The sequence below is a fragment of the Thamnophis elegans genome, chromosome 4 (genome assembly GCF_009769535.1).
Source record: "Thamnophis elegans isolate rThaEle1 chromosome 4, rThaEle1.pri, whole genome shotgun sequence".
Lineage (NCBI taxonomy): Eukaryota > Metazoa > Chordata > Lepidosauria > Squamata > Colubridae > Thamnophis > Thamnophis elegans.
In genome coordinates this window covers 13,735,616-13,758,350 of record NC_045544.1, presented here as the reverse complement: position 1 = coordinate 13,758,350, position 22,735 = coordinate 13,735,616, and the positions used below count along the sequence as shown (strand labels likewise).

The 22,735-nt window shown below is 39.1% G+C and overlaps 1 protein-coding gene across 5 annotated transcripts in view; it reads right to left on the bottom strand.

Moving 5' to 3' along the window:
• KCNQ5 (potassium voltage-gated channel subfamily Q member 5) overlaps positions 1-22,208 on the bottom strand; it is a 359,579-nt gene extending 337,371 nt beyond the window's left edge. For all 5 annotated transcript variants that reach the window (XM_032216260.1, XM_032216262.1, XM_032216264.1 and 2 more), the window contains exon 1: positions 21,814-22,208. In XM_032216260.1, the coding sequence (XP_032072151.1) occupies positions 21,814-22,208 (395 nt within the window). The remainder of the gene's footprint in view (positions 1-21,813) is intronic.
• Between the last annotated feature and the right edge of the window lie 527 nt (positions 22,209-22,735).

The window sequence follows — 22,735 nt, the reverse complement described above, 5'->3', positions numbered from 1 at the left end:
ATCTATCTATCTATCTATCTATCTATCTATCTATCTATCTATCTATCTATCTATCATCTATCTATCCATCCATCCATCCATCCATCCATCCATCCACCCACCCAACCCACCCACCCAAACATCAGGAATCTAAAAGGAGCCTTATATACATTAGGTGTAGGGCAGTTGTGGGATTCAGCCAGTTTGCCCCTATTCGGGAGAACCGGTTATTAACTTTCTAAGCAGTTGGGAGAACCGGTTGTTGGAAGAAATCTCCTTTTGTTTTTTCCCACTTTACGGGGCTAATCCTGTAAGGAAGGCAGGAAGGAAACATTCTGGTGTTGTTTCTAGCCTTATCTTTATTGCCCTGCTTACAGAAACTGCCTCTCTGGTTAACCCTTATTACATTGTAACAACTAAGGTGAAGCGCCCATCAACATGAGTGACATTGAGTTGGCCACACCCACCCAATGACATGACCACCGAGCCATACCTACCCAGCTGGTCATTAGGGCAGAGAACCGGTTGCTAAATTATTTGAATCCCACCACTGGTATAGGGGAACATAAAAAGTTTCAATATGGGTGACGGTATCAAGTTACAAAGCACTTAATATGATTTAATTCAATGGTCTAATTTTAATTGGTGTTCATTAAATCTAGTATATAATGTTGAGCTTAGGTCAACATCCAACAAATTTTGAGTGCTGCGGCAAAGATCCTGCAAAGACAGGGTGGTATAAAATTGTCCTGTGTGCCCTGAATATTTATGTGATACACTTCTCTCTACAACTAATTTTATCTTTCATATTAAATCCCTGAAATCATTCATTTCTTTTCCACATTATTTTCTTTTCCAGAGATCAATTTCCCAATTTCTGTTTCTAAAATTTCAGATTTTCTTTCTCTAGCCACTCTCAAGTCATGTGATCTCCATTGTCTTAGACTAAGCAAAAGAAAAACCATAGTCTATTTTTCTACATACCCCAGGTTTTAATAAGGAAGGTCATAATTTTTAAAATCAACGACATTTCAGTAAGTGCTGCTCGGGGAACCACTGTTGTCCCAATAAGGAAGTCTGCCTTTGCCACCTATCCTTGTCCCTCTACTCTGTACTTCAATAGACCACAACTTGGCTTTAATTTCATCTTTAGGTACAGAAAATTTGTTAAGGTTTCTTGCAGATTTTATAGATATTATTCCCTGGAAAATCCCAACATTAATTTCAAATTAGTATATTTCTATTCTTTGAACATTACATAAGAATTCACAACTGTGTATCAATCAAAGGAATATCTGACTAAACAGACTGCTTTGCCCATACTTGATCTCAACGAATACAAATGAAGTGTCCAGCATAGAATAATACAGACCTATAAAAAGCTAGATACATTCAAAGATAAAAGCTAGAGTCTCACCGAACTTGATTCTTGATGAATGGACACAGTAATGTAATTTATCTTGGTAACACTGCTGAAAAAGTAGCTCACAAAGAAGTGCCAAAGAACTACAGAAAATCCAAAGAATTGTTTATTGATCTGAAACTAGCCACTGATTTCTTGCACAGAGACGAGTAACAGGTTTTATGTAAGAATCCAAATACAAAAATAATTGCTTTACACCTGAGAACGAAGCAAGATAATTGCAAAGAGAGGCATGGGTGCCCTTTATGGTGTGAAATCACTACAGATGCCTTCCTAGAAAGGAAATATAATACATTATAAGTTGAACCAAGAACCTAATTGTTATATTAGGCAGAGTCAGCTCTAAGCTGCCATTAATCTAGGTAATCACTGGCTTGGGACACCAAATTTTAGGGAGAATCACAATTTTAAAACTTCTGAAATATAAAATTAAAAAAAGCAATAAGTGAGTCATTGCATATGCTCAAGAATTAAATATAATTTCACAGAACTCTTGCCATATGATAACAACAAATGATGTAGTTAAAATTATTTCCTGTTATAGCAAGTAGGATGAAAATGCCTGAGAAAAGAAACAAAAATATCCAGGGCTGAAAATTGTAACCGTAAAACTCAAAAGCTTGGGATAAAAAGAGGGTACCTTTTTTTATAATTCCTAAGATAAGTACCAAGGATGCCAGAATATGACTTTATCTAGGCGCTAAAATGTCTACTCTAGATCTAGTCCTGTTTTTACAATCTAGAATTCATGAAAGGGAAAAACAAGCAACTGTTCTAGCATAGATTCTTGAATCTTCAAAACACGAACTCTACAATCAATTAGTCATTACCAGGTGCAGATTGGTACAGTAATAAACATCCCATTCATACAACCGGTGGTGGGTTTCAAAAATTTTTCGAACCTACTCTGTGGGTGTGGCCTCCTTTGTGGGAGTGGCTTGCTGGCCATGTGACCTGGTGGGAGTGGTTTACCGGCCATGTGTTTTCTCTCCCCCCCTCTCCTTCCTTTTGTCTCTCTGTCCCTTTTTCCTTTTTTTCTTTCATCTCTCTCACTTTTTCTTTCTTTCGTTCTTCCTTTCTTTTTCTTTCTCTTTCTCTGTGTGAGCCTGTCTGTCTGTCTGTGTGTATCTCTCTCTCTCTCTCTCTCTCTCTGTGTGTGTGTGTGTGTGTGTGTGTGTGTGGTGGGTTTCAAAATTTTTTGGAACCTCTTCTGTAGGTGTGGCCTGCTTTCTGGTGGAACCTCTTCTAACCAGTTTGGTAGATTTGACGAACCGGTTCTACCGAACTGGTGCGAACTGGTAGGAACCCACCTCTGCATACAACTATTACATGAGGAACATAGAGAAGGTGTGAACTCTTACTCCAGTTCATTGCAGCAGCAGAAGCTCTGTATGGAAGTGGTTGTCTTCATTCATTTTTTCCCCAAGTTCCAGTTTAACAAACAGCTCTAGAATTTCTAACTAGAATTCAGCTTCTGGACTTAGTGGCTGAAGCTAGGAGTGTAAATTTTGCCTGCATTTGTTGATAATGTCAAGTACCTAGAAACACAATTCTTCATTTTTTTTCTGTTCTAAAATTATTTAGGTTTTAGAAATAATTATACAATACAGAATTTTTATAAAACACTACTGGATGCATTAAGGATAAAGGTAGGTATTTTGTACACAAAAATGCAAATATCATATAGGTAAGCTGATATTTTCATACCTAAGCAGATGAAGTCAAGACGTTTAATGCTTCCTAGGTAAAACAATGTAAAAATGGGAAAGAACTCTATCCAGATACCATAATAAGTTAAATTTAATAGTATTCATTAAATATGATTCAGCAACCTACTGATTGATGTTAACATATAGATCCATGTTCGATTTTCTTGTTTCTGTGAGTGATCACAAACATTCAAATTATTACCATACATGATATGTTGAAAACCCTGGAAGCTTTTGTTTTCGATATATGACTGACTTGTTCCTAGAGCAGAACATTCCTGGTTCGCATCTAACAAAAATAATATCTTAATCCATGGATGGTTGCCTTAAATCCCCTTATTTATTTTTCTCAGCAACCTTATATAATTATGAAAAAGCCTGGGACAAAATGGAACCAAGAGAAAATACCTGGAACAATTGGTAGAGAATTAATAATATCTTTTTAGAAACAATTTTGCAACAAGGAATGTAACTATCATCTTACTAGGCCTAAAATTCTAAACCTTGCAAAGTTGATACATGAGGTGTATTGTATGCTATTTCTAACATTCATCATCACAACCAAGGCTTTTCCAATGCTTAAGTCAGGTCAAAAGCAAATTTAAATCAAAAAATTATTTTAAAAAATAATAATTAAAAAAATAGCAGGGGAAGGACATTTAGAAAACAATATGATTATTTTGATATTTAATCCTCATTTTTCAATCATAATCAACTTGATCATTAAGCAAAATATTCATGATTTTACTTCAGCTTTCCTTTGCTTTACAAACCTGAGGAGGTCATGAATGTGAGGATCTATCACAAAGTTATACTTCATCTCTGTTATAACTGCGAAAGATCACTGTATGAGGCAATCGCTAAGTGAGGACTATCTATCTGAGAATGCAAAAGTCATAAGTTATCAAGTTCTATCGGCTTAACAGCCAGCATTAAATATCTCAAAGTCCCATCTACAAAGTTGTTGTGACTCAGCAGAAGTCTCCTGTGAGTCTTTTCGGGATGCAAGATTAACAATGCAGCTGGGGCTCATTAGTGGCGTCTTCTGATGATAAAAGGACGGATGGTGCCACGCCCTGGTTGCAGGAGTCAACGTTCATTGATAATCGGTCGTGGTTTATTTGAAAGACACTTGGAGAAGTGATTTGCTTTCTGTAACCCTGATTCAAGGAGACACTTGGACAAGTGCATTGCTTTGTAAGAGTTTTGTTTGGTATTCTGTTATCTCGTCAGAGACTTTATTTATGTTTATTTTTGGGCTTGCAGCCAGTCAGAGCTGAGAACTGATAAAGTGAGTTCCTTTTACGTTTGTCTGCCTGTCGTCTGTTAACGAGCAGAGAAGGGGGGGACAGAAAAAAAGTATACCTTAAATTGTCTTGAAGGGAATCATTTTACATTGTCCAGAGAATTTAAAATTTAGAGCAACCAATAAAAATTTCAAATAAATAAGCATGTAATGTACTAGAGACCTAACCTGATAGCTGGACGGTGTCCATCTTTTATTTATACACAGTAGTTTTTTCTAATATTGTAAATTTGCTATAATTGGGTGTAATTCCCTTCTGTTGGTGTTTCTAATCTGGCATAAATTCATGCATAATATTATTTCCATTTCTTCATGCGTACCTTTATTGTTTGTTTTGTACAACCTGATTTCTTAGTGTGCACGTAAGATTCAAATTAAGGACAGAGATAAAATGATTTCCAAGATATACATTAAAACTGCATTTTTTAAAAAAACCTCACACAAATATACCAATTTTTGCATACAAGAATAAATCAACAGGTCAGGGTTTACATATATGCATTGTTCTTACCATTCAAGGATAGCTCAGTGTGGGAATTCACATCTTAAGAGTTAAATTTCTCTTGAGTTGCTAACAAGAACCTAATGATCTACCATCCAGAGCAGCCGTATCCATCCTGGCCCACAGGCTGCATATATCCCTGGAAAGTTAGAAATGTGGCCCCACACGATTTATTAAAAAAAATTAAGGAGGTTTGTTATTTATATACATTAACTGTATCATATATTTTATATGCAGTCCAATCCCTTTTAACTCAGTGAGGCCCATGGAAGCCAAAAGGTTGGATAACCCATGATATAGAGTGTTAGGAAATATTCTTATTCACATACTCCTTGAACTACATTTATTTACACCACTGAACTTTAATCTGTAAGTAGTCTTACTTCCTAGAAATTTAAATGACTTATTCTCAAGAATTTTTTTTTCCTGCAAGCACAACACATTTTCCACACAGCTTCTCCAGCAAATCTAGAAGCTCAGATTAGATTTATATAAAGGAAGAATTATGTTTCATAATTCACAGGTGTCCTTTTTTTCATTAATGAACCTCTATTTACATGCCAACGTTAAACAAAAAAATTCCAGTTTTAATATAGTTGACTCATTCAACCTTTTCCTGAGCAGTGTATATTTTTGAGATAGAGCAAGCAGAGCTCTGCATCCATTAAAGAAAGAAAGAATTAATTCCTCCCCAAAGTTATGAAAATAATTTAAAATTAAATAGGAATAAGTGATATTCTTTGTCATTACCTATATATTTTAGAAATACTTCCAAGAAGTAATTTTTGAGAGAACATTCATATGGCTTGTCTTACAATATAACAAGACCTTCCCTTGCCTTTTCATGTGCTAATATTTATTAAGATACTTTTTACGAAGTTCCATACTGAATTATAACTGAGAAAAGGTCGCCTCCATTCCATCTCATAATGATACATTTAAAACAAGAGCAGTGAAGTATTAATTTGATGCATTAAGCAAGAAGAGACTGATTGCGGTGATATTAACCTTGAATTTGCATTTCAATGTTTTGTTAGGCTTTTATTAGCTGTTGCTTCCCAGGGTTCTTAAAATGTGATGATAAAAGATACAAAATGAGCAATAACCATTGAAAGAGACATCTGACATCTCCTGGACTACTAGTTTCATTTCTCCTGTTAAATATTTATTCCCCCTGCCTACCCTATAGTCAACCGCATGATTTTTTTGGCACATAAAACATTCAGTAATATCTTAAACAATATATTCTTTATAGCTAAGACTAGGAGAAGCATCTTCCTCTACCCACCCACTCATATAACTTCACTCTGAAAGAAAATTAAAAATACAAGTACTAAAAAGAATGCTTGTAAAAATACAGCAAGCTCACTAAAGAATCATAATTTATTTGTCCAAATTGAGTTCCCAAAGCAGCTTGTATACAATGAATTGAACAACAGCAACAAATCTTACATACACACAAACACACACACACACACCAAACCAGATATGCTAAACCTGGACTTTATTATTTCAATGTAAAATTATATATTACATTATCAGAGATTATACAGTAAATTCTATGTAAATAAAATTAACTCAATATTTTCCACATTAAACTTGAGTGTGTTTTTATAATTTCATGCAGGAGATACCGTACCAATGTTCATGAAATGAAGTTTCACATTAAAGTAATCAATTTACAAGAATTGCATTGATAGTCAGAATCCACAAGAATTAGAAGAAGTGGTTTCATACATACTATGATAGTATTTTGAGAATTTTCAAAACAGTTCTTTCTCGAAAATATATAGTACATTGGAATTTCCACAGTTGCCAAAATTTCCATTTGCAATTAAAATTAAAATTGGCATTCATTTCCTGCGGTCAATTATCTAAAGGTACCTGGCAGTCTCCTCTGTTATGTGATGCTGCTGTGTCATGACTTCATTCAATCCAGAAATTTATATTTCAACAGCTTTAACATTGTTAAAATTGTCTTCAGTTTAAAAATGAGTGGGAAAAAAATTCTGTTTTCCTAGCACTTAATTGATAACATCAAAATGAAAAATCCTTTAGACTGTTTTAAAAATCCAGCAATGCCTATAGCACAAATCAGCAAATACATAAGCATATGGTTCAATTTTCACCTGGTAAACTATATCCGTAATACTAGTTGTGTGCATAAACTTTTCAAGATGCTCAAGAAAAAATTGTCTTCTGTAACACTATTTTACCACTAGGAAAGAGGTGGTATTCAGCAGGTTCTGACCAGTTCTGGAGAACCAGTAGTGGAAATTTTGAGTAGCTCAGAGGACTGGTAAATACTGACTGGCCACACCCCCATCTATTCTCTGCCTCCTGCGTCCCAGCTTATCGGAAGGGAATGGGGATTTTGCAGTAAACTTGCCTTGGAATGGAATGGGAATGGAGATTTCACAGTATCCTTCCCCTGCCATGCCCACCAAGCCACACCATGCCCACAAGCCATTCCCACAGAACCGGTAGTAAAAAAAATTGAATCCCACCACTGAACTAGGATTCTTGTGTGAAATTCAAGGTGAAACTGAACACCATTAAGTCACTTTAAGTCACTCTAAAGTATCTTGGCACTTTTGCCCCTTGGCACTTTTGCTCCTTTGTTCCAGCACCAGCTTGAAGTTTTTCATGTGATTAACATATAGTTATTAAGTGGATGATTATATACTTATTTAATAGCAACAAAAACATGTTCATAATTCATCATCACATCAACAATTCTATTGCTGCTTCCAAACATGACATGTCATAGATACAGCAATTGATTCTGGGTATCTGGACATTCTCAGGAAAGCCCCCAACTTATTATAATCAAGCACCCCAAATTTCATTTATTTATTTTGAAAATTTATTCCCCGTCTACTCATATTCCCATGCTCCAATCCGAGGCAAGATTCATTAAACAGTTATATTTGACTCATTATTTAGCAAAAAAGAATCAACTGTAATCTTTGGTTTCCAGCAAGTATTTGAATTTTTCGATCCACTAGAATTGTCAAATTTCATTGAAATAAATGCAGAGATTATCTTCTATCCTCTAAATTCTCTCTTTAGCGGAAACTGTGTGTTTAGCTTTATTATCTGTGAATAGAATTTCTGAAATCTGTAGCATCTTCTATACAAAAACAACACACCCTGAAAGGTAAATTTTGAAATGTAATTATCTGAATTCTGTAAATAAAAGGACTGATGGAAAAAGATAGCTTCTGCCCTTCCATATTCCACCCAGTCACAGATCAACTATTTGCTTGTAAAATGTCCAGTTCTGTAAAAACTATAATGGTACAGGAGAGTAAGAGACAGGAAGACAACGGGAGACAGGAGGAGAAGCCACAGATTAGGCAATGGTCAGATAAGAGACAGCTAAGCCCCAAGGAATGGGGGTGTGGCAAATGACTCAAATGGTCCCTCCCTAGTTTCTTAGGCGGTAAAAGCTTGGGGGGGGGGGAGAGGTGACTTTCAGACTTGAAAAATTCTTTAATGTAACCTTATAATAAAGATAGAGCTAGTACTTCTGAGTCAGGGGTGGGTTCTGGCTGGTTTTACTGCCAGTTCACTCATGCGCGCATGCTGGATGCATGCTGCGCGCTCTTGCACAATTCAATTGAAATTGTTCTGTGCATGTGCAGAACTTAAAAACAAGATGGCGGTGCTAATGGCACTTAATTGATAGCATCAAAATGAAAAATCCTTTAGACTGTTTTAAAAATCCAGCAATGAACTGCTTTAGGGCCATGGCAGGCCTGGGTTGCTGCCAGTTCCAGCAACCCAGGCTGCCATACAATTACCGGTTCAGCCAAACTGGTTTAATCAGTAGGAACCCACCTCTGCTCTGAGTGTGTAGTGAGGAGCCGAGGTGGCACAGTGGGTAGAGTGCAGTACTGCAGGCCACTTCAGCTGACTGCTAGCAGCAGTTCAGCGGTTCAAATCTCACCAGCTCAAGGTTGACTCAGCCTTCCATCTTTCCGAGGTGGGTAAAATGAGGACCCAGATTGTGGGGGCAATATGCTGACTCTATAAACCGCTTAGAGAGGGCTGAAAGCCCTATGAAGCGGTATATAAGTCTAATTGCTATTGCTATTGCTATTCTTGTCTGGAGCATCCTGCAAAGTTAACAAAAAGCGACTTAAATTTGCTATAAGAAGTTTGTGTCATGGAGGTTGCTTCTCTAATGAAGCAATTGCAGGAGAACATTATCCATCTCTTAAGAACTTCAGTGGGTACCCAAAGAGGCACATGGAGCCATCCAACCTGGTAAACTCCAGCACAAAAAGCTTGGTGAACGATGTGGGGGAGGCAGGTCGTACCTCCTCTTCTGTGTTTGCCAAAGATTTTCAAGCAGCTTGGAGGAAGACAGCTTCAGAATATGATACCAGTTTGCCCACAGTATTTCCAGCCTGGAAAACTCTAACCTTAGACTGTTTACTGTCGACCTCACCCTATTCCCAAGAGGTCTTTAAGGGGCGTGCATAAGCGCACCAGTGTACCTACCGTCGCTGTCCTAATATTTCATTGTATTCATATCAGTGGTGGGTTTTAAAATTTTTGGAACCTCTTCTGTAGGTGTGGCCTGATTTCCGGGTCCACTGGTGGAACCCCTTCTAACCGGTTCGGTAGATTTGACGAACCGGTTCTACCGAATAGGTGCGAACTGGTAGGAACCCACCTCTGATTCTTATGCATTTCATGTATTCATAATCATGTTTATACTTATATCTGTCATCTAATTCATGCTTGATGAAATAAATAGAATAAAAATAAATAAATAAATACATAACTAGGGTGCTTTGTGAGTTGTTTCTCACCCAGCATAACACATTTTAGCTAGTGCTGTGAGGCAAAGCTTCACAGAGTACGTCTTTGATGAGTTGCCATAATGCAACTCGGCCGGAAAAGGCTAAGAAAGGCTCCAAAGAAAAACGAGATAAAGTAGGTTGTGGGGGGTCGGGGGGTCGGGTGGGGGGGGGAGGGATATATCATGATAGATGAGAGGTGTTAGATTTAGCAGTTATAGCAATAGCAGTTAGACTTATATACCGCTTCATAGGGCTTTCAGCCCTCTCTAAGCGGTTTACAGAGTCAGCATATTGCCCCCAACAACAATCCAGGTCCTCATTTTACCCACCTCGGAAGGATGGAAGGCTGAGTCAACCCTGAGCCGGTGAGATTTGAACAGCCGAACTGCAGAACTGCAGTCAGCTGAAGTAGCCTGCAGTGCTGCATTTAACCACTGCGCCACCTCGGCTCTAGATTTCAATGTATCTGACACCACATGTATACTGTTTCCCTTTTTAATTTTTTTAATTTTACATTCTTACTACTATTACTATTATTACTTTTTCTTTAAAAATAGGATAGCTAAGCATATTGACATATAGCGGAAATACACCAAGGAGAGGTGGAGTGGGAAAGAAGAAAGATGGGCAGAGAGGGATGGGAGAGAGGGTGGGGGGGAGATGGGAAGGATGAGGGGGAGTGGATTGTGTAGAGAGGAGTGGTAGAGGGGGAGGGGAAGTAGAGTAGAGGGGGATGATGAAAGGAAGATAGAAAGTTGGAGGGTGGTAGAAGAAAGAGGTGTATGGAGAACAGAAGAGCTATAATGGCTTTCTATTTTGGAGGGCATTGTTTAGAAGAGGAACTGATGTAACTATTATTTAATACTATATGATATGGGCTATGTATAGTATACATGTGAGTGTGTGTTATGAAAAGAAAAGAAAATATTTTAAATGGAGAAACGAGATAAAGCAACATGCATGCTTTGCTTCATATTGAGCACTGAGGAGCCCTTATTATTTAAACGGCAGTTTCGATAGGTTCTTTAATTAAACGTTTGCCGAACTGAACCGCCCCCTCAAAGCTCTCTACACAGCCATATTACAGAATACATTATGGACCTATAGTTAGGTTACAAACCAAAGGAACCGCGTGGAAAACATTGGCAACAATGGCAACATACATTTGAATTGGTTGGACTGTTGCAACGAGACCATATGACACTATAAGGAAAAAAGACAACATCAAAATTTGGAATGAGGTTATGGGAAATGATACTAATACTGATTAGTAATGAAACATAAAATTGCACAACTTTCAGCTTAATAATAATAAAGTAAATAATAAGTTTAAGTAATAGCATCATTACCTAAAATTATGACCTCAATAATACAACAACAGAAGAAGGCTGGTCAAACAGAGGTAAGAGGTATAATATAATAAGGTAATTTCAATGGAAACAAGTACAGATTTTATCAGATTATTTCTTCTTCACTTCCTCTTTTATCACTTTGGATGAAGCAGGAATCAGATTGTTTAGTAATGCTCCCGGCATTACTGCCAGTTTGGTGGGCGCAACATTTTGAAAATTTTGTAAATTTCTATTTTAATAGTAATGAGCACCACAAATAAACATATACAGTTCATCAATGAAAAAAATCATACCTGGTTACCCATCCTCCCACTAAAGCAGGGGTGTCAAACTCACGTTGTCATGATGGTGTCATGTGACATATCGGAAGTAAATGGTATTTCCCCCCCGTTCGTTAAACCGGTTAAACCGGTGTGGGCGTGGCCAGCATGTGACACATCCAGCCTTGGGCTGAGAGTTTCACAGCCCTGCAGGAAAGGAAGCGAATATCTGTGCTAAAACTATCAGCAACTGAGCAACAGTTCAATATCTACACTATCCGCTGAAAAATAGATGGAAAATATTATTGATTACACAAGACAACAAAGATATTAAAATGCTATAATACTAAAAGCAGTCAACTGGCAATACTCTATTTCTCAAGTACCATCTTCCATAAATTCAGAATAGCAACCTAAAGGCCCAGGAAACTGCACTCAGTGTGAGTAGCAATACAAAATCGCCTTGGCTAGGGCGAATTTTCTATTAGGTGGGATTACAAACTCAAGAGTAGTGATGCATTGAGTCTGGCATTTAATAAAAATTCCTTAGGTATATTAAGATGAATTTGTTCAATAGTGTACACTTCATTGGAGCTCTGCTGTTTTCTCACCACAATCATTGGGGACTCAATACGGAATGGGTATAATTGCAGTTAGGTTGAAAATTAAGCATTATTGTACAATCTGAAGCAATGCATTTATAATTTATTTATTTCTTTATTAAATGTCTATGTGTCAGTCTCACTGATACAGCGACTCTAGAAGGATTACAGTAATAAGGAATGAATCCAAAGTATTATTTTCAATATGAATATCCAAAAGATTGTGTAATTAAATCATTATGTTTACAAATATTAAGTGAAATATTAAAATATTAAATTGAATGAAAACAACAGTTTTCATTGAATTTAAGGTATGCATACACTTCAAGAACAATTACTAATTTTAGCTTTAGCTGCTGAGTATTTACTACAGATGCTCAAAATGTTGCAAAATAAGAAATCTTTCTTATTTCCTCATCCATTTTTTACTGATTTCAATCTGCATTTATTCAATGTAGTATGTATTATGTATGTATTATGTATGTATGTATGTATGTATGTATGTATGTATCAGGGGTGGGTTTCTCGCCCCGTTCCAACCGGATCGGTTGGAACGAGGCCGGCGGCGTCCTCACGCACGCATGCGGTGCGCGCGTGCACGCACGCGGCACGCACATGCGTACTAGCGTCTGCGCGATGCTCCAGCTGCTCCTGGAGGATCGCGCAGGCGTTCTGCGCATGCATGGATAGCGCGAAATTCGAAAAAACCGGGTAAGGAGCGGGCGCGGGTGTGCGGGCGCGCGCGGGCGCGGGGGGGGGGCCTTCGCCGTTCCTGGAAGTTACTTACTTCCGGGTTCGGCGACCAACTGGATCGCAGGGACCGGTGCGAACCGGTCGAAACCCAGCCCTGGTATGTATCAAATATCCAGATAACCTCCATTGGGAAGCAAAGGGTCTTTTGAATCACTTTGCTGTCAAATTGTGGTTATTCAGACTTTTGCAGGCCAGATACAATGGTTGAAGAGGGCTTTGTGTCAGTGTTTATGGCACTGGGCTTGTGGCAAAATTTCACCAAAGTATTTTGTCACTGCTCCTTCCAACAGCTAAGAGAAAATGGTATAAAGATCACCCAACTATATGTATTTATGTATGTATATGTGTGTATGTGTGTGTGTGTGTGTGCATGCGTGCGTGCGTGCATGCATGTATGTATGTGTGTGTGCGTGCATGTATGTATGTGTGTATGTATATAAAGGAGGAGAACCTTGTGGATTAGTGGTTAACACAACTGCCTAATATGTAATATAGCACAGGTTCGAATCCCAGTAAGGGTATGGCTAGCTGATGAAAGCTAAATAGCTTGAAATAGATCTATACTAGTCTCCCTTTATTTATTTATCAGCATATACATACATACATACATACATGCATGCATACATACATACATACATACATATATATATAATATGTGTGTGTGTGTGTGTGTGTGTTGTGTGTGTGTGTGTATTTAGTGTCACAACCCCTGGTATGCCCAAATATGGGAGATAGCTAACTGCTTCCATTCTCTGTCTATCGGCTCGTCACAAGAGACCATCCAGACAGAAACCCAATATTTTTACTGTTGCCTTTGTTACATTTGTGTTGTATTTGTGACTGTATTTGTTGTATTTATATATATGTATATGTATATGTATATGTATATGTATATGTATCTATTTAGAGTTTATTTATTTATCAGCACAAATACAACACATGTATTTGTATGTATGTATGTATGTATGTGTGTGTGTGTGTGTGTGTGTGTGTGTATGTGTATATATATATATATATATATATATATATATATATATATATATATATATATATATATATACACACACACATACATACATACATACATACATACATACATACATACATACATACATACAGAGGGACTAGAACTCATTATCCTCTGGTTTCTAACCTAGTGGCTTAACTACTAGAAGTCTATTAAAATATCTACAAAACCGTACATATTTTACAGAAGAGAGAAAACTGTAATAGAAGACAGAGTCAAGGGACTAAATAAATTACTGAATGTTATAGTAATCTTTTAACCATTCACAGCTACTTGAAGCCTGAGGGAGTAGATTAAATACGTTTACTTTCAATTACTCGCTCATTAGATCCTTCTTGCTTCTCATTTTCTCTTGCTGCCCTACAAAGAGCTAATGTTAGATGTAATAAAATCAATTCAAAAGAAAGTAGTGAAAAATATGCTTTTATAGTAATATGAAACATGCTTCTTTACACCAGAAATTCTTAGGTTACAAAGTACAAACTTCATTGGTATCCTAAAAACATTCAGATTTCAATACTACTTCAGGATGTCAATACTGTACTTCCAGATAATGACAAGGTACTTATTTTCTATATTACAATAATCAAAATACCATTTTATGGTTTCTAACAACTACAGATAGCCCTCATTTAGCAACCACACTTGGAATAGTAACCTGGGTTGTTATACAAAGGGATAGCTAAGTGAAAATTGTGACTGTGGTAACAATCCTAGTTCAGAACGGAGGTGGCGCAGTGGTTAGGGTGCAGTAGTGCAGGCCACTTCAGCTGATTGTTATCTGCAGTTCAGCAGTTCTAATCTCACCGGCTCAAGGTTGACTCAGCCTTCCATCCTTCCGAGGTGGGTGAAATGAGGACCCAGACTGTGGGGGCGATATGCTGACTCTGTAAACCGTTTAGAGAGGGCTGAAAGCCCTATGAAGCAGTATATAAGTCTAACTGCTATTGCTAGCTTTCCTTTCCAGATCAAAGAAGAACGTAAATGTGAAAATTGGTTGCAATATTGTTTTTTCATTACCATCACAACTGTGAACAGTCAATCTACCAGGCAGTTGTTAAACAAGAACTATATGTCTTTTCTGTAAATATCATTATTTCAACTGAAGCAGGTGGATAAATAAGTATTAAGAGTAAATTGTACATTGTTCCTTAGCTAGGATTTGGACCTAAGTTATCACCCTCCCTCTTTTCATAGGATAAACAAAATGCCCCCCAAATGTCTAAAGGTTAACCTATGTTATTAAGGAAGCTGAAGGAACAAATTGCCAGGTGAAAATTACAATAAAAGTACAAAAATACGAGGTGTTTTAAGAGCTGCTGTTTTAAGACACCAGTTTGTTGTACTTTGAGATAATTTATCTTATACTTGAGCACACAAGACTACAACACATAAGAGCTATTCTTCCAAGATCCTCTACAGAAAATTAGGAGCACGTATGGTTACATCTGACAAGCTACAGTGCCTTATGCAGTCAAGACAATTCTTTCCAACATTCTGACAAAAAGAGAAGAAATTCAAAACTGATCAGCTTTACTCAAACAAACAGGCCCAGCAACAATTAATATGTTTTTTTTATATCATACACAAAGATCAATGTCTTACATATTTAGAAATGGAAGAAATGCCACTGGTGTTATCTAGCATTCTGCATTTCTGCAATCACATTTTCAAACAATGGTAAAAGAATTCTCCAAACAGAAACAACACTTCATTGATTCCCCCCCCCCGCCCCCAAACTGTCATGTTCATGTGTGGTTGTAGAAGTAATTTGTGAATTATAATGTTTTCTTGAAGATCTGGCATGAGTGACAGGATTAATGGAAGTAGAACAATGTAGTTGACATTACATCATTGCATTTCTCATAGTTTGTCTTGGATGTTATTATTCTTGTGCAATATGGATGATATTGCCACTTTAAGCATCACTGCTAAATTGGTGGGAATGGAAAGTGCTCAACTTTTACTGGAATATCACCATTCTCAAGGTACAGTGAGAACTGTAATTTGTCTACAGTCAAATTACTATTAAGGACAGGCATTTAAGTCCTTCCCATATACAGGTGAAACTCGAAAAATTAGAATATCGTACAAAAGTTCATTTATTTCAGTAATGCAACTTAAAAGGTGAGACTAATATGTGAGATAGACTCATTACATGCAAAACAAGATAGTTCAAGCCGTGATTTGTCATAATTGTGATGGTTATGGCTTACAAATCATGAAAACCCCAAATCCACAATCTCAGAAAATTAGAATATTACATGCAATCAATAAAACAAGGATTGTACATAGAACAATATCGGACCTCTGAAAAGTATAAGCACGCATATGTACTCAGTACTTGGTTTGGACCCCTTTTGCAGCAATTACTGCCTCAATGCGGCGTGGCAGGGAAGCTATCAGCCTGTGGCACTGCTGAGATGTTATGGAAGATCAGGATGCTTCAATAGCGGCCTTCAGCTCTTCTGCATTGTTCGGTCTCATGTCTCTCATCTTTCTCTTGGCAATGCTCCATAGATTCTCTATGGGGTTCAGGTCAGGCGAGTTTGCTGGCCAATCAAGCACAGTAATCCCACAGTCATTGAACCAGGTTTTGGTGATTTTGGCAGTGTGGGCAGGTGCCAAGTCCTGCTGGAAAATGAAGTCAGCATCCCCATAAAGCTCATCTGTGGAAGGAAGCATGAAGTGCTCCAAAATCTCCTGGTAGATGGCTGCGTTGACCCTGTACACAATGAAGCACAGTGGACCAACACCAGCAGATGACATGGCTCCCCAAATCAACACAGACTGTGGAAACTTCACAGTAGACTCCAAGCATCTTGCAGTGTGTGCCTCTTCATTCTTCCTCCATACTCTGGAACCTTGGTTTCCAAATGAGATGCCAAAGTTGCTCTCATCAGAAAAGAGGACTTTGGACCACTGAGCAACAGACCAGGTCTGCTTTTCTTTAGCCCAGGTAAGAAGCTTCTGACGTTTGTTGTTCAGGAGTGGCTTGACAAGAGGAATACGACATTTGAAGCCCATGTCCAGGATCTGTCTGTGTGTGGTGGTTCTTGATGCACTGACTCCAGCCTTAGTCCACTCCTTGTGAAAGTCCCCAACACTTTTGAATGGCCTTTTCCTGACAATCCTCTCCAGGCTGCGGTCATCCCTGCTGCTTGTGCACCTTTTTCTTCCACACTTTCCCTTCCAAACAACTTTCTATTAATGTGCTTTGATACAGCACTTTGGGAACATCCAACTTCTTTTGCAATTATCTTTTGAGGCTTTCCCTCCTTATGGAGGGTGTCAATGATGGTTTTCTGCACAACTGCCAGGTCAGCAGTCTTTCCCATGATTGTGATTCCTACTGAACCAGACTGAGAGACCATTTAAATGCTCAGGAACCCTTTGCAGGTGTTATGGCTTAATTAGCTGATTAGAGTGGGACACTTTGAGCCTAGAATATTGCAGCTTTTCACAATATTCTAATTTTCTGATATTGTGGATTTGGGGTTTTCATGAGCTGTAAGCCATCATCATCACAATTATGACAAATCACAGCTTGAACTATCTTGCTTTGCATGTAACGAGTCTATCTCATATATTAGTTTCACCTTTTAAATTGCCTTACTGAAATGAATGAACTTTTGCACAATATTCTAATTTTTTGAGTTTCACCTGTAGATAAAGATTTAAGAATAATATTTGAATAGAGGAAATGGTGAAAGTATAGTACTGACTACACATTAGAATACAATGAATGTCAGGTCTGTAGCATACTTCCTAATTTAGCATTATGCAATAGATGGAACTAGAACTCCCAATATAGCTGAAATACACGCCAAGACTTCATATTGACAAAGGCAGGTCAAGAACTTCAATTTAGATTTCTTTTTGAAGAGAAGTTCACTATGTAGCTTTACACTACTATCTCTACTTCAGTTCCTCTTTCCATAAAAAAAAGGATCATGGCTAATACAACTGTTATTACCATAAATGAAAAACTGTTTGAATGGAAATATATAGTTGCATGCAAAACTTTAGGCATCTTTGATCAAATTGAATAGTTCCCTGAATCTCTAAGGCAGGGGTGTCAAACTGGCAGTCTGTGGGCCAAATGCGTCACACACAGGCTCACACACAGGCCATGCCCACGCCAGCTCCACAAAGAGGAAACATGTTGCGGTATGTCATGTGATGGCAATGTGACACCTGTACCCTAAGGGAATAGCAATAGCAATAGCAGTTAGACTTATATACCGCTTCATAGGGCTTTCAGCCCTCTCTAAGCGGTTTACAGAGTCAGCATATTGCCCCCACAGTCTGGGTCCTCATTTTACCCACCTCGGAAGGATGGAAGGCTGAGTCAACCCTGAGCCCGTGAGATTTGAACAGCCAAACTGCAGAACTGCAGTCAGCTGAAGTAGCCTGCAGTGCTGCATTTAACCACTGCGCCACCTCGGCTCTAGAATATGACACAATTCTTTCTGGACATTTGAATGCTATTGTTTACAGTTTTGAAATAAAAAGTGGTGAACATGGAAGGTATAGGAGTTTGACTCTTCAATGAATACTTTGTAACCCTCCTGAATTAACAGCTTCCAAATATTTCCTACAGCGTTTTTTAAAAGATTTTTTTCCCCTTTCAGTCTTCCTTGCAGAACTTTTCTAGCTCAGAAATATTCCTGCCTCCTTGCATAAACTTCATGCTTGTGACCTTCCTACAGATTTCAATAATATTCAAGTACAGAGACTACGAAGGCCATTTCAAAACTTTTATTTTATTGTTAGTACTTCTTGATCAATTTAGTTTCAAACCATTTCCTTCAAACTCTTCAATTTCTTCATTGATCGTTGGGTATTAACTTTTAGGGTATGTTAATATTTGGATGAATCATATTTTTTTTGTTCCACCCACACAATATCTCTTGTGCCACTCTGATCCATAACTCCAACCTTTTTGTAATTGTTGTAGAAGTGATGCTGTGGTATGGCCTTGTGCACAACAGCAACAACCCCAGCTTCAACTAAAATTTTCAGCAGGTTATTTACACTGATCTCTGGGGGTTCTGTTTTGTTGATGGGCCAGTTTTGGGAGACGTTTACCAGAGATTTTGCTTTGCCCAACAGATCATTTGACTTCACCAGGTCCTGGATCTTCTTTTCTGAAAAAATGTTCCTCACAGTTGAAATTATTTAGCTGGAAAATTTGGAATTATTGTTGCTGCTCTTTTTTAAACAACCTTTCCTTGCTTTCTATGAAATCATCTTTCAAACGTTCATTGCTTAGAGAAATTCATGATTGTTAGACAAACCATTGCAGCCTAACAGCATCAGAATATTTATTTACATATGGGGTTGCCGAGGTGGTGCAGTGGTTAGGGTGCAGTACTGCAGGCCACTTCAGCTGACTGTTATCTGCAGTTCAGCGGTTCAAATCTCACTTCCTCAAGGTTGACTCAGCCTTCCATCCTTCCGAGGTGGGTGAAACGAGGACCCAGACTGTGGGGATGATATGCTGACTCTGTAAATCACTTAGAGAGGGCTGAAAGCCCTATGAAGCGGTATATAAGTCTAACTGCTATTGCTATTGCTATTGCTACCTAGTAACTATAGGCCTGATGAGTCAATCCTTTTAGAAGCCTTCTTAGCAACTTCCTAGACCTGAGCCAACTGGATCACTGTCCACATTTCCGCATCTGCTTCCTTATTTTGAACTGTAAACAACTTTATGTATTCAAATTTGCCAAAATTATGTACAGTTTCTGTCATCTCATGTTCGTCATGGAATCCTTAGAAACCATTACCATTAGATAAGGAATGCCTAACTGTAGACTCAGTGTAATGACAAAGATTTTGACTTAGGCCTAGAGCAGTGTTTCTCAACCTTGGCAACTTGAAGATGTCCGGACTTCAACTCCCAGAATTCCCCAGTCAGCATCAGTGGACATCTTCGAGTTGCCAAGGTTGAGAAACACTGGCCTAGAGGAAAGTAGCATTGCCCTACTCTAGTCCAAGTCACACTTGACTCTGATTTATGCAAGCCCCCGTCTTAACAACTTGTGGAATATAATGTCACAGGCCAGAACCATGGGAATGAATCTGGTTCCCTATCACAAACTAGCAAGCTTATCTTAAACTATTATTTCTCAACCTTCATAACATGATCAACAATATGATAAATAATATTTATTTATTTACAGAGTAGTTTTAAGGATGGCTGGTAGATTTTGCTGGCAAACTATTTGATTATGAGAGTTCAAGTGTGCCTATTAAATGCTATTATTTCAACTTCAGATACCATATTCAATACAAGATTATTAATGCCAGTCTATTTTATAGGCCATAAGGCTACTGAAATCTGTTGGATGCTTTCACTACTTGACGTATTCTAGTAAGTGCTATTATGGTTGAAAGTAAAATAAGAATTATGAAGAAACTTGTACATTATTTTAAAAACTCAATATTTTACTGAAATATTTACTTTTACCAAATTCTCAGAAATCACATTTATGATATTTCATATGTTCTATTCTCTCCACAATTATGGATTATTCATAATTCAGTCTTCCTTCTTAATCCTCCAGTCTTCTTTCATAATTATAATAATTACAATTCTAATAAAATACCTATCCCAATATCTTTTTTTAGCCATTTCACTACATTAAATTATTACAGAACCAAGGTTTTCCCTTCTGCATTTCTGCACCTATTCCTACCAGTTCTTTCTCTTGATAGAAAATAACCGATGTGTCTTATCTTTTCATCCCAACTTTTAGTTAAAGTTTGTTTACTTCTGAGGAATATTGAAGGTTTTTACATCTTTATTACCTTCACAATATTTTACCTACTGCACTTTTTCAAAACTTGCAAATATTGTTTCTTGGATAGAAGAGCCATTGCACAATTCACTTCTAAACACGTTCCAATGTAGTTCCTTCCATTTCATTGTCTCTGGATAATACTGGCATTCTTCTATTTGCAGCTAAACATCATTTAACACAATCAAGAGCCACATCAATATATCGCAAAGAACTCTGCAATGGGGTTTTCTATACATACCGGTACACACATTAAAATGAAAATGCCAAAACTTTTTGCAAAAGCCTCATCTAAAGCATACTTTCACACTTGACAGGTGGAGCCTAAGTCTCCATATGCTCCTTGCAATAGTCCATTTTATGATCAAGAAATTAAGTGAGTGAGAATAGGATTGCAGTTTTAAAATCTTAAATTGTTTTAGGTTTGGGAATATTTTTGGTTGTATTTCTATTTATAATTTAGATATAAAGGCCAGGATTTTAACTTTAATGTTCTCTATCCTGCCCTCCCCAAAAGGAAATATAACCACAATCACACCTAAGTCAAATAGCTCTTTTAAAGATTATGACGTGTGGAAATGCCTTAAGGTGATCAAACCTGCACAGTCATCCAAAAGGAATAGGTGTTTTTACTCTGTGCTTTCTAGGTGCTCCCAAATCAGGTTTCTGCCGCCCGATGGCTAGTCTTATTCACTGAATTTTAAGCAGGAGGCAACACGTTTCCTCCACATGTAAAAAATAATAATAATCACCTCTCATCTTTTCTCACCTATCCTTTGATATATATTTTTTTCTTATGTGGAAAACTGTGGTAAGGAAGAAAAGACAAGACTAGAAGCAGAACATGCCTCCCGATTGACAGCACTGAGATTCTCTGCAGAGGGAAGCACCCTGTCACGTTTCCACGGGATTCAAGTGATGCTCATTTTAGCGCGTTCAAAAGGGCTCCGGGGCATTCCAGAGGAGTAGGATGCGCCGCCACACCTCTGACCTCACCCCCCTCGCACGCCGAAGGGTCCCTCGCCTTGGACAAGGCATTCCACCGGGTCACCCTTCCGACAGGTGTGGAGGTGGGGGGGCTCCACCCACTTCCCCACCCATGTGGCAGCACAGTCAACCGCCGGAGCGTTGGACAAGGCATTGGACAAGGTATTCCACCGGGTCACCCTTCCGACAGGTGTGGAGGTGGGGGGGGGGCTCCACCCACTTCCCCACCCATGTGGCAGCACAGTCACCCGCCGGAGCGCACGCGTCTGTCCCCCGACCCCGCTGGTACTCACACGAACGCGTGATAGATGAAAGCCCAGCCTCTGGGTCTCTCCAATACATTGTAGAGATAGTTCTGCAGCTTCCGGTACTTGGCGTTCCGCCGGTAGATCGGGTTGCTGCTGTAGGAGAGCGGTTTCCCCAGCAGGCTCATCCGGGCTCCTCCTTGCTTGCCTCGCCGGCTCTCTCGCAAGCCAAACCCGCCGCCGGTGCCCAGGAGGAGCAAGCCGTCCCCTCGGGAGGGCGCCGAGTTCAGGAGCACCCTGCTCCGACCGGACTCCACATCCTTCATGCCGCTGCTGCCGCTGCTGCTCCCCCCGCTGCAGCCGTAGCGCCCCGCCGAGCTGCTTTTTAACCAGATCCCGGCGGAGCCGCCCTTGTCATCTCCTCCGCTGTAGCTGCGGGGCATGGCATCACGGCAGGGGCAAAAGCAGCGGCTGGGCTGATGGTGGTGGTGGTGGTGGCGGTGGTGGCGGCGGCGGCAAGCGGCGCGGGCTCCCGCTTGGTTGGGGATGGGAGGCAAGGAGGTTCCTCCCCGGGCTGAAGAAAGCAAAAGGAGGCGGTCGAGAAGGAACTGGGGCTGCAGCCGCCTGGCGTTTTCCCCACAACTCCCGCCAAGGAGGAAGGGGGCAGAAGGAGCCGTGGGGGCCACCTTGGTAATCCACAGCTGGAGATGGGAAGTGGGGTTTGGGGGTAGGGGTGGGGGGGAGAAAAAGCGCTCACAATCCGCTCCCCTCGGAAGGTTCCCGCTCGGCTTCGGTTTCCTTCAGTGGCTTCGGCAACGCTCTCATTTCCCCCAGCCGCCTTTCTCTTTATTGAGAAACTTTGGAGTAGAATAAGGCGCCGAGTTCTCCTTAAAGGAACAGAGCGCTGCTCTTCGCTCTCTCCGCCTAAGACGAGATCCAGGGGCAGCCACGGTTGACACCAGGCAAACGA